Source organism: Arvicola amphibius, chromosome 17, assembly GCF_903992535.2.
Source record: "Arvicola amphibius chromosome 17, mArvAmp1.2, whole genome shotgun sequence".
Classification (NCBI taxonomy): domain Eukaryota; kingdom Metazoa; phylum Chordata; class Mammalia; order Rodentia; family Cricetidae; genus Arvicola; species Arvicola amphibius.
The window spans coordinates 11,713,010-11,728,538 of NC_052063.2; the positions used below are offsets into that span (position 1 = coordinate 11,713,010).

The following is a 15,529-nucleotide window of genomic DNA, read 5'->3' on the forward strand; positions in this document are numbered from 1 at the left end:
TATAGGAAATAAATTCATGTACTGAAATCTGTTAGCACACTTTGATGGTGTGGTTTGTAAGAGACTTGTATTTAATAATGCTCTTGCTATAACTTGTGTTTGAAATAGTTTAATTTTTGTCTTAACAGCATCACTGCCGACAGTGTGGAAATATCTTCTGCGCTGAGTGCTCAGCCAAAAATGCCTTAACCCCTTCTTCAAAGAAGCCTGTCCGCGTGTGTGATGCATGTTTCAATGACCTGCAAGGCTGACAGGAGTCCCTGCTGCAGGAGTGCACACTAACGCTAGACTTCCAGTACAGTTGGTTTGGACTCTGGGTGCACAGCAGGCCAAATGGGAATGCGTATATTTTGGAATGTTACCAGTATGAAGTAAAGCTCTTCTATTTTTGTGAGACTTTGGTTTTTATTACTTTTCTCCATTTAATCCCTCAGACAGCTTTCATGCCAAGGTCAGAATTAGCCAATGAAATGTAAATAATCTTTGGATGGAAAATAGCAATGTATTTTTTTAAATATAATTTAATTATTCACAAATGATGAACACAATTCCTTAGTTTCTTCCTCTCAAATTATATGTACAAAGTGTATGGATGGTTGTTATTTGTTGTGTTTTCTGTTGCACAATAACACAGCGACTTTATTATGTGTCCTCTTGGTGTTCACGCTTACAGGAGTGTAAGACTTTGTTTTCTCCTTGATGGGTCTGTGGCTCAATGATGGTGTTACTTTACACACTGATTACTTGAGTGTCCTAAATTCAGTTTATGCTAAAATGACGTGCTAACCATGAAGTCAAGCATCGTTTTTGTTTTGGCAGTATCGATTAAATTCTCAAGTGGATTTGATGAACACCTTATGTAAAATTAAATGGTTTACTTTATGGTACTTCTAGGGTTGTATTTCTAAAACTAGAATTTTCCATTTCTTTATCTTATTATAGACACCCACACACTGTCCCCTAAAATATTGTATAAAACTCTCCGCCCCGAGCTGGAGGGTAATAGCACCGTGTGGTGGCCTGGTCTTGTTTCTGCTGGCGGAAGGTCTTCTGAAGTTAGCTCACACTACAGCCTTACTTTGTTCTTCCAGCATCTTCATGAAGTTTGCTTTCTAAATGAATCTTCTGCCCTTTTCCTGGCTCTGTCTTGGTTAGTGTAGCTCAGCTTCACTGTGACTGTGCATGCAGTTTAGCCTTTTTAAAGATGGGGCCGACACTGCTGTTGTCCTGTCTGTGAAGACCCTATGAAGTGCTGAGAACAGATTCGAATTCTTTCCACTTTCTCTGACCAGTAGGAAAGAAAGAGTACTTGGAGAGGCGGAGGCCGACTTCATGTTTCTGCTGAGGGCTCCATGTTAACTGGGAAATCTTTTAACTTTGCCTAACTAGTGCTATGGAATTAGTTGCATCACAGCTAAACAAGATTAAAATAGAAACCAGGTTGTTAGACCCCATCAGGATCATCTCTCTGTCACTATTGGGACTGAGCTTGAGCTTCATGGTCCTGTAACCTGAAGATGGGGAGCATCCGAAGACCGAACCTACCACATATGGTTTTTAGCTTACCCTTCTGGAGAAATACGAAGTTCCACATTCAGTCAGTACAGTCATTTAATAACGATAGCAGAGAAAGATAAGAGCTAATGTTTCATCTGCAAGAGAGAATTTACAATTCACTCTAGCTGTCAGGATTACGCATACTTACAACATATACAAACAAGAAGAGACTAACATGTATCTTTATTAAGCAAAGTTAAACCCTGCCGTCAGTAATTGATAAGGAGACTAAGTCCCAGGACTTGGATAAATATATATCCTTGAGCTTATATAATACAGTGATGCAATGGCTCCTTATTAAAAATAGTTGGATAATATAAACTGAGCCATTCGTGCATTTTATATCATTGTAAATCCTTTCAAGTAGTCCCATGCTTTTTTTTTGCTTATAAGTACTTTGAAGTATGCTTAAAAAATGCAGACATTCACGGCACTGCTTCACGAAAGTTCTGGGTTAAAATTCATCCTTTAGTTGAAGCCACTGAAGCCTTCCCTTTACCTCCACCTCACAAAAGACGGGGCAGGTGGCAGCAAATAAAGCCATGCGTTTTTAGGTAGTCTTCTTGTTTTGCCCCAACTAATCTCATGTTATAGGTTCCAAATAGCTTCCCTCCCACATGCTACAATACAGATGAAGCCAGACCATTGTTTTTTCTTAACTATTACCAATTTAGTATGTATTAGAAACAAACATTTAACATTTTTGTTTAAATAAAAAGTCCTCTTCTGAGTTCCTTTTGGCTGCATACTTTAGATGTTTGCTAGTAGCGTTCTGTTGTCTGTGGGTCAGAACTGGCACATACAGAGTCCCAGTTCTTGGCTACAACACAAAATGTATTGGCATCAGGTTTGCAAGCTGCAAACCCCGGCACGGAAATCAAGATGCGCTGGTTTGTGTCCAATCAACTGTATGTACAGAGCTGTTCTAACAGAAAGCAGGCAAGGCTGCTGATACAGGACGTAGTCCTTCTGAAGAAAGAAAAGGAAACACAAAAACCTCAGTGCAGTGTGCAAATCAACATTTTGTTCAACTACCTCTGAAAGTGGAATTAGCAAGTTTAACAGTTTTCCTTACGGTGACATGAGATAGCAACTGCCAACCTTATGTTCCCACCCCACTTAAAAGTCTTGACGATTATTTTATATAGTTTTGAGGTCTTCCCGGCTACTTTTTTACTCTTGCATTTGCATAAGATGTCTAGCCTAAAGTGGAAGGCAAATGACAGCTGTATATTTTGATATTTGTGACCTGCTTAACTCTAGCAGTTTTTAATGCACTTTGGCTATGAAAATCACAGGTAACTTAATCTGATTTAAATGTGCCATCAATTTAGTATTCCTATACATAAGCTTGACGAATGATCTATCATTATAATGTGCCACATATTGCCGTGTCTTAATTGCCCTTTGCCTGAATTTTAATGATCAAATTGTTCTTGTTGCACATGTGAATACTGTGTATAAACTTTCTGAATTTATGTAAAATTGTATAAAATAGAATTGAAAAACCACTGTGTCTGTAAGAAGCAATGAACTTACTGTAACATGGTCCAGCCACAAGTCTGACATTCTGTGCTTCTCTGAACTGGGTGGGTCATATATCCATAGCCTTTGTACAGACTTTTGCATGAGTATTTTCTCCTTTAGTTTTGGGGTTCATTATTTTATTGTTTATACTTGTGATCATGTAGTTGTGCCTTATTTTCTGAAAGAGTTTGGCTCAGTCAATACTGTAATTTCTAATCCCAGTGATTAGAAAGTTACTGCTTACAACTGGCATATTACAAGACAGCATTTAGGTCTGTGTAAAGCATAGTGGAAGGACCCTTGCCACTTGGGTTTAATATGTCAAAGATGATATTAAAGACCATTTCTTTCTAGTACATGCTATCCTATGACTATGATTGTTTTGCTTGCTTTAAAAGAGAACATGCTGTTAGCTTTTTTTTTTTAACAAATTCACCAAATATTAGGAGTTTGCACTTTGATACGGAGAGTGCCCATGTTTTAATGTTGTCTAACTTAAGATACTAATTAAGTTCCTGATCTCAAGAATTCATTAGTGTCATATTGGTTGAGAAGTTCTCTCTTTATCATTCAGACTAAGTTTGTGAAGAATTAACAAAGCCAAAAAGAAATATTAAAAAATATATTTGATCCTTTTTCACTGTGTATATGCAATTAATAACCACCTAGACATTTCAAGATACTTTTGTGAAGATCCAGTACCCAATTGTTTTGTTACTGTTTTTCCTGTAATCCTACTGTCCCAAAACAAATTATTTATTTCCCTATTTAATTCAAATGTTCGTTAAACTCAGAGGAATATGCACATTTTAAAGCATGTGATCTATCATATATTAAACATTATTTTCTGTGCTGTATAGAATTTATATTTCCACGTGACCAGTCCTTGAGCTATTTTTATCTTTTCTCTATACTTTTATGTTAACTTTCTCCTTAATGATATTCACAGAGAAAACCTGTTTATGTAAATGTGTGGTTTCTGGGCTAAAGTAATCCGGAAAGTTACCTCATATAGTTTATTGCCAAAGCTCCATGAGGAGTAAGCATCAAACTTCCTTCCAAAAGCCAATTTATACAGCCATAAATTCCCTCATAAATCTTACCTTGCAAAAATTGGTTTAACCTCTTCTTGGATGTAATTACTCCAGAAGCTCACTGGATGTGTATTTTCCTCTTTGCCTGTACTCCCCTCAGTTTTCTGTTGGATTTTTTAAAACTCTCATGGAAACGGTGTTTCCGTCCAAACATGTGCTCATACTTTGTTCTCACCCATCTGTTTCCCTCCGCTCCCTTGCTTCCCCCTCACAAGTCACTGTCCCCTTTGTGTTTCTTTGGTTTTCCCAGGACTGACTGGCACTCCCGTAGGGACTGGGACTCCACTGTTGCAGTGCCTGACCCTTGCACAACGGTCTCTCTGCGCTTCTGGTTCAGGTGGTTAACCACGCATGCGTTTTCCTCAGACACCATCACTATCCTTTACTTCAGTTTAATTATAAATAAACCCACTAAGACTTTGGCTGTCCTGCAACCAAATTTGACAAGTTTGTCATTTTCGCTCTGTAAATTACAAAAGGTAGCATGTCTACAATGGAAATGTGTAGACTTTCATTGGTATAGTCTGACCCTAAGACCTACTCCCTTGAATGAAATTAGTAGCATATTCCTTCCTTATAAAAATGAAGTCTAGGAGGCATGAGTGAAGAGGGGCGAATAAAAATGAAGTATCAGGAGGAAACATGATAAATGTATTAGTTCAAGTTTACAACGTCAATTCTAGTGACGTCATAAGTCCTGCCAGACGCTGGGAAGCGACTGCAGTGTTAACACGCATGCATGCGCAACTCCAGTGTGGCACGTCATTTTTCTGACGAATTGAAGTCAAGACATTATTACCTCCCTGTTCCAACTCTGAGAAAGTGCTAACTGGTAAATGGAAAACAAATCCTTTTCTTTAGACAGTTTATTTTCCCCTTGGAGTTCTCCACTTCCAAGTTAGGTATATTTGAAATGTTCTAAGATATACTTGGAGAATATACTTGAATATAGAATATACTTGGAGAATAGGAATTTGAAAACTGATACTAAAGCATATACATTTATTTCTTGGCATATTAAAAGAAATGAAACCTCATTGTGTTGGAGGTAGAACTATAAAACACGCGATTTACAGGTCATGTACAAACCTGGTATCACTGGGGAACATCTGCAGAGGGGGATGGTAGATGTACTGGACACAGCAGTGGGCGTGGCTTTCCTACTGGTATTTCCTATCGTGCCTGGTAGACAATCAGACTGGAGCTTTAAAGACTGTCTGGGTAGCAGTATACATTCACTAAGAGGCGCTAGGCAGAGCTCTCCTTGTGGCGTTATTTCTCTAGACTTAGGACTCTCCTGGCTCAAACTCTCAACTTGTGGAGTGCATTTAGAGTGCATGGGTTTGTTTTTTTTTTCTTGGCATGGTAGATGAGTGTTAAGAAAAGAAAGTTTGAATGAACAAACACCTGAATGCCTAACCTGTAAGAATGTTTACCACTTATTTTTGGTCCCTCAGTTTGACTCTTGGTAAAGCCAGCAGTGCTGCTGTTATTTGGGCCATCATGAAACAAGTATTTGATTTGAATTGTGACTGAAAATTTCTCACATGTTTGTATTGTTGGTACTTTGTTGGTTTTCTTTTGGGCATCTATTCAACACTCTGATCAGACAGGAAATTGCAGATGGGGTAAGTTAGTTTGGTGTGCGAGTTGGACAGACAGACTTGGGCAATTAAGAGCTGCAGTATATCAGAAGTGAGTAATTAGAAAAATTTGTGCTTAAGCCACTGGAAAGCTGAATTTCTTGAATGCCAATAAAAAAGGAGTTTATTTACTAATGCTGTAGTTTTTAAGAACACTCTGGTGCGGGTGAATTAGCAGATTGAATTCTTAGGAATAATGCAAACAAGGAATGATTTTAGCCCTTGGGAGTGAGACTGGAGGATCCTGAGCTTGATGCCAGCTTGGACTATGTAGCAAGTTTCCAATCTCACTTGGGCCACATGGCGAGACTAGATCTTAAAAAACTGTAATAACAATAATAATATATTGCACTTATTATCTGGCCATATTGTTGTCTTGGTGGAAAACTTAGCAAGAAAGACAATGACAGGAACCTTTAAGAGATAACGAAGCCAGGGTCAGTCAAGTGCTCATTTTCTCCATAGCTGTAAAACAATGGTCTGATTTTTGGCATAGCTCCTGGCCGCCTTGGAGCCTCCCATGAACCCATTCCACATGATTTTCCCTTTAGGGTTGATTGTGGCAGCTAAAAGTGAGTTATGTTATCCAAAGCATTTGTGTCCCTTAAGAAAGGAACTGAGGAACTGGGGCAGCAGGTGGTTGTGTGGCAGAAGAGGGTAAGAGCCCATGTGCGCTGCCCATGAGGTTCCCGAGCAGGATATGGACTAGATACCTTCCTCTGCTCCTCCCAGCATCCGCTTTCCCCAGAGCGGGGGGGGGGGGGTGGAGGGGGGTGCACAAGTCCCAGTTCACCATTAAGAATGAAAGCCTTGCAAAGTGAACGCATACTCTGATGCTTTCCATTAGGACTTGTAACAAGAACGTGGCTATATGCTGTCCATACCTGTTTCCATATTGTATAAGTGTTTCTCGGCCCAGACACTAGGAAAAGATACTTAAGACTGGAAAATCATTTGATATGAATGTCAAGCAATTTCTTAGTACAAGAAAGTGGTTTCCCTTTTCTTTGGGTCTTTTTTGTTTTGAGAGTGGGATATCACCCTAGGTTACATAAAGAAATTTGAATGAAATTTATGTCCTGAAGTTCTGTTGAACTTGTCCATGTTGGGTTTCATTATCTAAGTTGACGACTGACCAGTTCTCTCCCTCAAGAGGATACCAGATCTCATTACAGATGGTTGTGAGTCACCATGTGGTTTCTGGGAATTGAACTCAGGACCTTTGGAAGAGCAGGCAATGCTCTTAACCACTGAGCCATCTCTCCAGGTTACCTTTGAATTTGGTATTTGTGCTAATGAGTATAATTCTTGGTAAAGCAATGCAATTAGATACAGTGCTTGAAATGGTCTCATAGAACAAGCTAAGCATGATCAGGTGACTTTCCTGCATAAATTTGCACAGTAGAAGGATGGTTATGTTCCCCAAAATAGGAAAACTACCTTCTGAAAAAAAAAAAAAAAAGGTTTATTTGGTTACATTATTACTTTAAAAAATTACTTTTTTGGTAAGAAATTTGGAATCCCAATCTTAAGTCTCAGGTTTGAGCCAGGAGTCTGCTGCCAGGTGACTTTTCATAATTCGGAGGGGCCCTGAAGCTAATGCTCTTCACCTGCAGGTGATTTTAAACATACCATCTCTGCATTCCTCCCAGGAAGGAGACAGGGATGGAAACTTCTTGGGTAAGAGACACTGAGCCTCTCTGCCCCCTCTGTATTTGACAGCGGTCAGTGCTGTTGTGCTAGCCATCCCCCAAACACAACGGCCTTCAGGGGTCTGTGCTGAAAAAGAAATTACCCTCAGAACCTTTTCGTAGGCTCTCAAATAGGCACCATTGTATCCCCAAATATTTCACTAGTAGGTGCCAAGTAAAGATTTTGTGTAATAGAAAATATGTGTATTACTGACAGGCAGTCCTCTCACCATTATACTGCTTATAGAACACAGACTTTGTATCCATGATTTTATGAAATGCTTAAAATTTTATGCAATTACTCATTCCTCACTACAAAGAGGGAGGCTGAAGCAGGGTAGGCCTGTGATTGGCACAAGGTTAGACCAAAAGAAGACTGGAGTGTGCGTGGGCAGGGCAGGTAGCTGTGCATTCCTGGTCTATGCACTCCGTTAAGAGTCAGTTCTTGGGCCAGGTGGTGGCGACACACACCTTCAATCCCAGCACTCGGGAGGCAGAGGCAGGCGGATCTCTGAGTTCGAGGCCAGCCTGGTCTACAAGAGATAATTCCAGGACAGGCTCCAACACTACAGAGAAACCCTGTCTCGAAAAACCAGAGTCAGTTCTTGGTTGGCATCTGCCTAGCATCAGCTACTGTATTCCTCATCTTCCGGTCTTCTTGTCTTGACCAACCCCATCTTTTTGATCTTCAAAGCTCACCTCTACCCCATGTTTAAGCCTCTGCCAGGCATTTAGAGTAAAGACTCTTGAAGCTGCACTGCAGGCTGATAATTAGGATAGACTTCCCAACCAGAGGGGGCAAGGATCACAGTCATTATATTGTTCAGAGGTTTCTACTCAGTCCAGTGTGTGGTATTTAAAATGTCCTCAGCAAACAATTGGTAGCTGAATTGCCTGTCACAGAATGCAAGTTTACTATATGTCAGACTTGAGGTGAGTTCCTCACGGATGTCCTTCTCTTTCAGCAATGATTTAACAAACCAAATATAATGATCTTGCTTTACAGGGGGAAGTGGAGCGCACATAGTTAGCTACACTGTGACGCCTGTTCAAGCTGGGCAGCGTCCAAGTCATGCCTTTGATCACCTTGGAACAAGGTGTAGATAGTTTCTCCTGCACATCAACCTACAGCCATCAAATAAACTATTAAGGTGGCAAGGATGTTGGCTTTTAAAAGAAACCATTTATTTATCCTTGAGAGTTTGTTTTCCTTTGTAGAGAAGGTGCCTGTTGGTTGACACCAAGAAGTTTTCTGTTGGGCGTTCTTTGAAAATGTGCTTCAACCCCTAGCAAAATAAGGGAGAAAATAAGAGCTTGTTCGTAAATGAAAATGAACGTGTTCAATGAACTGGGACAGTACTCCATCTAGAAAGTCCAAGATACTCGGTTATCCTCCCAGGTAGACATGGGAATGCGATAGAATGGGGGTCGCTCAGTCCCAAGAATGGCATGATGACATCACTGTCCCCACATCTAAGACCACGTGGTCGAAGGCTACCTTGGACGAGTTAGACTGTTCTTAAAGTGGGCAGCTGGTGACTTTCAAAGACTGTTCTCACCCAAGTGTCATACATCAGAAAAAGGACAGGAGTTCTAAGCGATCCTTTTTGTACCTCTGGGATGACAAAATCTTTTATATCTCCATCACGAAGTAGAGGGCATACTGTAATCTCTTGTAGATGTTCAAATTTTTGGAAATTGTCAAGCCACTTCACTCTTCCTTCAAGATCCTCTGAAAGCCAAGACGTTCCGAGTGTATTTTTAAATGCATGTAACATTGGAGCATAAACTCTAACACACATACACTGCTTGCCCCTAGAGACACCATAATTTAGGTTCTTTAGCATAGTCTTTGTTTACGTTTATTTGGAAACTTGCTGAAGTAAATCCAGCTGCTTCTGGAGAAAAGCATTACCAAAATTTTTTTATTGATATTTTTATATACCACATCACAAAAAACCCTCAAGGGTTAAAAGACCAGTGGACAGAGAGACAAGCGTAGTATTCTTAGTCTTGAAGATTCATTCCCTTTATGACAGGTACTCATTCTGGTAAGAACACAAACTTTGCATTTATTTCCCAGAACTTCCTAGCATAACGTTGAGATTTGATTCTGGAAACATAGGAGTAGGCCATCGAGCTGTAGAATCCCATGGGCAGTGGAAGCCTTCAGAATTAAGTCTCACTTAAGACCAGATGCTTAAACTAGGCCACTTGCCGCTTACCCTTCAGCAATGAGAATCTGTCATTGAGAAACATCCAGAGAACTTGCTTTGGTCTGCCTCTCAAACCTAACTAAATGCACGATAGTAACATTATATTTCTAAAAGTATAATTGAATTTGTTTTTACTAAAATGATAAAGTCAATTCCAAATCCCTAGATCACTTTGAAATTTGAATTCAAGATTGGAAAAGAGAAAACAATCCCCTCCCTAAAAAAGAGGTCATTTTACTTTTAAGTTTGCAAAAGAACATAAATAATATCTTCTGTCTTTCTAATATTTGTCAAGTTCCCTTTTGATGCGCGATAAGAACTGTTGCTTTCTGGGTCCAAATCAACAGCTTGTTTTGAGTTTAAATTATGCAGCGATACATAAGTAAGCTCTTCATCCTAGGGCTTGCTCAGTTCTGGTGCCCAGTTTTAGTTCTAAAGCTCGTAGTTGGCATTATTTTTACAATGACCCTTGGTTCTAGAGATTGTTTTAAAAAGTGAGTGGCAGTTTATCATCTGAATGGGCTTCTTATTTATTTATTTATTATGTATACAATATTCTGTGTGTATGCCTGAAGGCCAGAAGAGGGCACCAGGCCTCATTCCAGATGGTTGTGAACCACCATGTGGTTGCTGGGAATTGAACTCAGGACCTTTGGAAGAGCAGGCAATGCTCTTAACCACTGAGCCATCTCTCCAGTCCCCATGAATGGACTTCTTGTGGTGTTTACTCTCATTTGCTTTCTGGGGTGAATGAGCAGCGATGTTAAGGAGAATGCTTTCAGTCATATTAGAGGTACATTTTTTTTCTGTGAACTCACTTGCGAAAGCCTTGGAAATGGAGCTGGGTCCTATATGAACTTGGTAATAGTGTTTCCTCCAATTGCCAAGATGTGATTGGAGCCCCTTGTTGTGATATTTGGTTTATTGTTGTGGGATAATCCTTTTGCACACTGTGAAGATGTGTCTGTGCTAAGGCACCTTTGATTGGTTTAGTGAAGAGCTGAACTGGGCAGGAGAGGATAAGAGCGACTTCAGGCAGAGACAGGAGCTCTGGGAAGAGTCTGAGGTGCACGAGATGCGCCAGCGAGCGGTGGAAGGAGTCGGACATAAAGCATGGAGGAGAGGCACATGGCACATTGTAGATTAATATAAATGGGTTCATTTAAGTTATGAGGGCTAGTTGAGAGCAAGCCTAAGCTAAGGTCAAACTCATAATTAATAAAAAGACTTTCATTATTCGGGAGCTGATGATCCAAAGTCCGACTACAATTTACAATGCACTTAACCCTCAGTCGTGACCTCACATCCATGGAATTACCTTTTAGGATGGAAAGCCACGTGGATTCCGGGAACCACGGAGCACCTGACATTTCCCTCAAGTTCACACGACAGGGACTTCCGATTGACTTCTCCACCCTTTCCTTAACAGAGTAGATCATGATCTCAGTGAATCCGTACTCCTTTTTCAGACATTGCTCATCAGCAAGGGGTGCCAGGTAACCCTGCGCAGTAGAGCCACTAGCAGCTCAGGCAGATAAAGCCATTTGCATCGCTCCTTCTGTTCACACCACTGGGTCTGCAGGCAAAAGCAGGCATCTGAGAATACCACCTCTGCTGTGGAGGCTTTGCGAAGCCTATTCAAGCCTATAACTCTAATCCAGGATCATGTAGCATTTATGTAGACCAACTGGCATTGAATTTAGGACAGTCTTCTCAGCAATACTTTGAGATTGCTGGAGTTCACCACCACACCAGGCCAGGAAAGGATCTCCAGATTTAACAGGATATACCTATGAGCTTGCTGAGAAAATTCCTAAGCCATGGACTCACTTTTTATCTGTCTATCTACCTGCCTACCTACCCACCTATCTACCTGTCTGTCAATTGAGATTTGGTGAAGATTCGGACAGGGTTACCAGAAGCTTTTGGTGTTTTGGAAAAGCCCAAGCACAGGGCAGATAAAGCCGGGTGACAGCTGAGAATGAAGCTGTGTGGCTTCTCTTTTATCTCACTATTGGCTTTATTTCTCAGTTGCAAGATGGAAATCAAAGACCATTTCTATCAAGAGAGATTAGATACAAAAGGCCTTTGCATTGGTGGAATCAATGGAGCCTATTCTTATTTTATAATAAAAATCCAGTGTTAGGGAAACAGTGAAAGAAGTTTAAGAGACATGAAACAAAAATACTTCTATAATAAATTTGTCCTATTGGGACACACCATTGGAGTGGGAGAGCCATTCTGTGGGAAACCTTGGGAAATTTGGTTAACCCTCTTTTCTGCCATGATTGCCAAATGTAGACAATAATAGTGGTCTTGTTAGATGTGAGGTTTTAAATGAGTCACTCCATACCACATTTATATACCTGTAGTGGGCAGATAAAAATCACAAGTGAATGAGTATTATTGACATGAACACAGGCAGCCATGCCAAGGACCCCAATGCCTCAGACCCATGAATGGCAAAGCCTTCCCATGGTCTGAATACCAGTAAATAGGAAGGGCTGACTATTAGTGAGAACTGGTATTTGCAGAAACTATCAAACACAGCTTCCTCCTGAATAACTGCATTCTAAGACTGCTCCCCTACAGAGACCTCCTACTGCCATGAGCTAGCCCTGCCTCCTCCACTTGCTGAATTTCTGGAAGCTGCTGATGGTGTGACAGCTTTCCTGTAGGTGTATCTGTCCTTCATCCATCCCTGTCACCACAGCTGAGTCAATCCCTAAACCATGCCTGCACCAGTGCCCGTGATGTCTCAACTGCTTAGCACCCAGATTCCAAAACTCTGGGGTTCCTGGCTACTGCCAGTTGAGCTGCATATTAAAGGACATGCTACAGAGGTCCCAGCCCTACCCTCTGCACTGTTTTAAATGGTGGGAAGACATACCACCATTACTGTGAGTCAGACTGACATTATAAAGCCCAACTCCACATGCGTGGTAGGAAGTGCGTTCACTCCATCTCAAATTTCAGGCAGGCAGCAATATGACTGGCTGAATATCCTCTAAGAGTGTGTCAGCTTCAGAATTCTTAGAATTCTCCCTGTGCTTCGTATGTCTTATTGTTATCTAACTTCATCTAAGCTTCTGATAACTGAGGAAACAAATTCCACAGAGCTCCCATGTAGACTAAAATAACAGATATTGAGGATTCAGAAAAATGCCCTGCCTATAGTGAGAGCTCAATACTCGTGGAGGCCCCAGAATGTAAGCCTATTTCCACCTTGACCAAAGGTCGGAGAATTCAAGCATACTTCTGCTCCTTCTTTTGAATTAGGAGATTTGATGTAGGGAGAGCAGCTGCCGTCAGGATACTTGGTCTCGGGTGGGTTCACTGCCTTAAGAGGACAATGCTTATGAATTAATGGCTTGATGTCTCAAAGTATTGAAGCAAATAACTGTTCTGGTTGTCCTTTGTATTATGTTAAAACAGTCTTTTTGTCTTTTTGTATTGGGGTATAAAAGTGTATGGAATATTAAACATAGGCCATCTCAGTGTTTACGGGGACTCCTTCCTGATACTGTCCTATGTTTGCTTTATAATTTTCACTTGTGTCTTTGTTCTCAGTTTTTTTTAATCCCCATGCCCCCTACCCTGGTAAGTGGTATACTTGTCGAAGCTGGTTTCCAACAAACACTCAGTCACATTTAGTATGTGTGAGGGTGCTTTTTGTTCCGTGCTATGGGGTGGAAAAGCCAATTTACTTTCAGGCCCTCCAAAGCTGCTTCTTTTTTTGTTTCCCGAGGCTAACAGTTCTCTAGTGACAGGAAATAGTCCTGGGGAGACAGCAGCAGTGTTAGTTAAACTGCAGTAGGGGCCTTGGCAAGGTGACTCGGCAGACTGTGGTGCTTGGGGCCAAACCCGAGGATCTGAGTTTGATCCAAGGACTGATGTGGTGGAGGAAAACTGTCTTCCACAAGTGGTCCTCTAACCTCTCCATGCACATGCAGTAGACGGCCTCCAACACATTCATTTCTATACGCATATAAATTGTTTTGTGACGTGAAATGGGTTTTTAAAAATGTAAACAGAATTTGACTCTCCATTCCATATATTAGAAACATAAAAATTCAAGTCACATTTGTATCTTCTTTAAATGAACCCATTTCTACCACAAACAAATGACTGAGCAAGTAAAATGTTCTTAAATCTTAGCCAAAATCTTTCAACCCCATAATACTGGGATTCCAGATATGCACCAATATAAAATTAGCAGGTGGACAATGGAGATTGCTTTTATGAGGAAAGCGGAATTACAGTTAAAATATACTTCAAATTATTTTTCTACCTGACCTTAACTTGGGTATAATGATTTCCAACATTTGTTAGCCCTCAGAGTTTCAGGAAGATAGAAAAGCCAATCAGCTGGTTCTGTACTTAGAGGAATGCTGAAGTCTTATCGTTGCCTCAGGATCTCCAGGTAAAACACAATAGAATAATCCAGGCAGTTGATCTGGTAGCTCTGTCAGAGGGTTCCCCAGATAAAGTACAGAAGAAGAAGGAATGGAAGTGAAAGACCTGGATAAAACCAGGTCTCCCCAAAGAAAGCCCTGGATAAATCCAGGTCGTCCCCCACCCCCCAAGCAGGAAGAAAATAGCCAAAAATCTAAGCAGGGAGAGAAAAATCAGGAATCTAGGATTAGCCGGTTCAGTGACTGTTTCAGGAAATTAGCTGAAGATAAAGTTAGATTATAATCTTGAGAATAATATCTTGAGAAACGGAGTTTCCCCCTTGTGATTATCATTGATATTTTGGAATACTGTGTTTTAGGAACTAGCTGATTATGACCTTGGGAGTGGTCTTGAGAGGCAGGGAGTTGCCCCCTTGTGATCATCATTGGTATTCTCGGAATTTTCTACACCCTCCCTGCCCCTTTCGGATCACTGGGCTGTGGTTTCTTCCCTTAAAAGCTCCTTCTCCTGGTCACTTGGGGTCGAACTCTTCCCCTGCGTGGGTTATGAGTCTCGGCCCCAGTGCATTGGTTCCCGTCTCATCTCATTAAACCTTGTGTGACTGCAGCAAGGACGGTCTCTTATGAGTTACTGGGGGGTCGTGTTATCCCGAGACTTGAGTGAGAGTCTCCCCAGCACTGGGGGTCTTTCAGAAGCTAAAGAGAGTACTTCCTTTCTGTCTCCCTCTTTGTCATTAATACGACTGGGGAGGAATCACAGGAGTTGCCACGATCACGCAGGGGTCTTTGTGGTCATAAGGATGCTGTGACTGTTTGGACTTAAGTATAATCTCTACAAGAGACATGCTTTTGAAGAACATAGTATTGGGGATGGAAAGATGGCTCAGTGGTTAAGACTAGGGACTGCTATCACCGAGGACTGGGGGTTTGGTTCCCAGCACTCCTGTGGTAGCTCACAATCTGTAGCTCCAGTGGCAGGGGATCCAGTGCCCTCTTCTGGTCTCCTTGGGCATGCATGGATGTGGTGCACATACACAGATACAGGCAAACATATGCTTTGGAACAATCTTTGTACACTGTAGATATATTACTCTCATTGCTTAATAAAGAGCCAACTGGCTTATAGCTGGACAGGAAGAGATTGAGCAGAAGAGCCAGGCTAGGAGGACACAGGGAAGAAGAAGGGCAGACTCTTGGGAACTGCCAACCAGATGCAGAGGAAACAGGACATGTACAAAACGAGGTAACAAGCCATGAGTCACATGGCAGCCAGTAAAGGAATAGAATGGGTTAAATTAAAATGCAAGACCCCATATCTCCATTAATCTGTGCATCACCGCGAGATCCTGGCCTACCAGCAAAGTTTCAGTGCGGCTGCCTCCAGAG

The 15,529-nt window shown here is 41.2% G+C and overlaps 1 protein-coding gene across 4 annotated transcripts in view; it reads left to right on the forward strand.

Moving 5' to 3' along the window:
* The window catches only part of Eea1 (early endosome antigen 1), a 98,020-nt gene extending 94,070 nt beyond the window's left edge, over positions 1-3,950 (forward strand). For all 4 annotated transcript variants that reach the window (XM_038314535.2, XM_038314536.2, XM_038314538.2 and 1 more), the window contains one exon: positions 129-3,950. In XM_038314535.2, the coding sequence (XP_038170463.1) occupies positions 129-251 (123 nt within the window). In that variant the 3' untranslated portion in view covers positions 252-3,950. The remainder of the gene's footprint in view (positions 1-128) is intronic.
* The last annotated feature ends 11,579 nt before the right edge of the window (positions 3,951-15,529 follow it).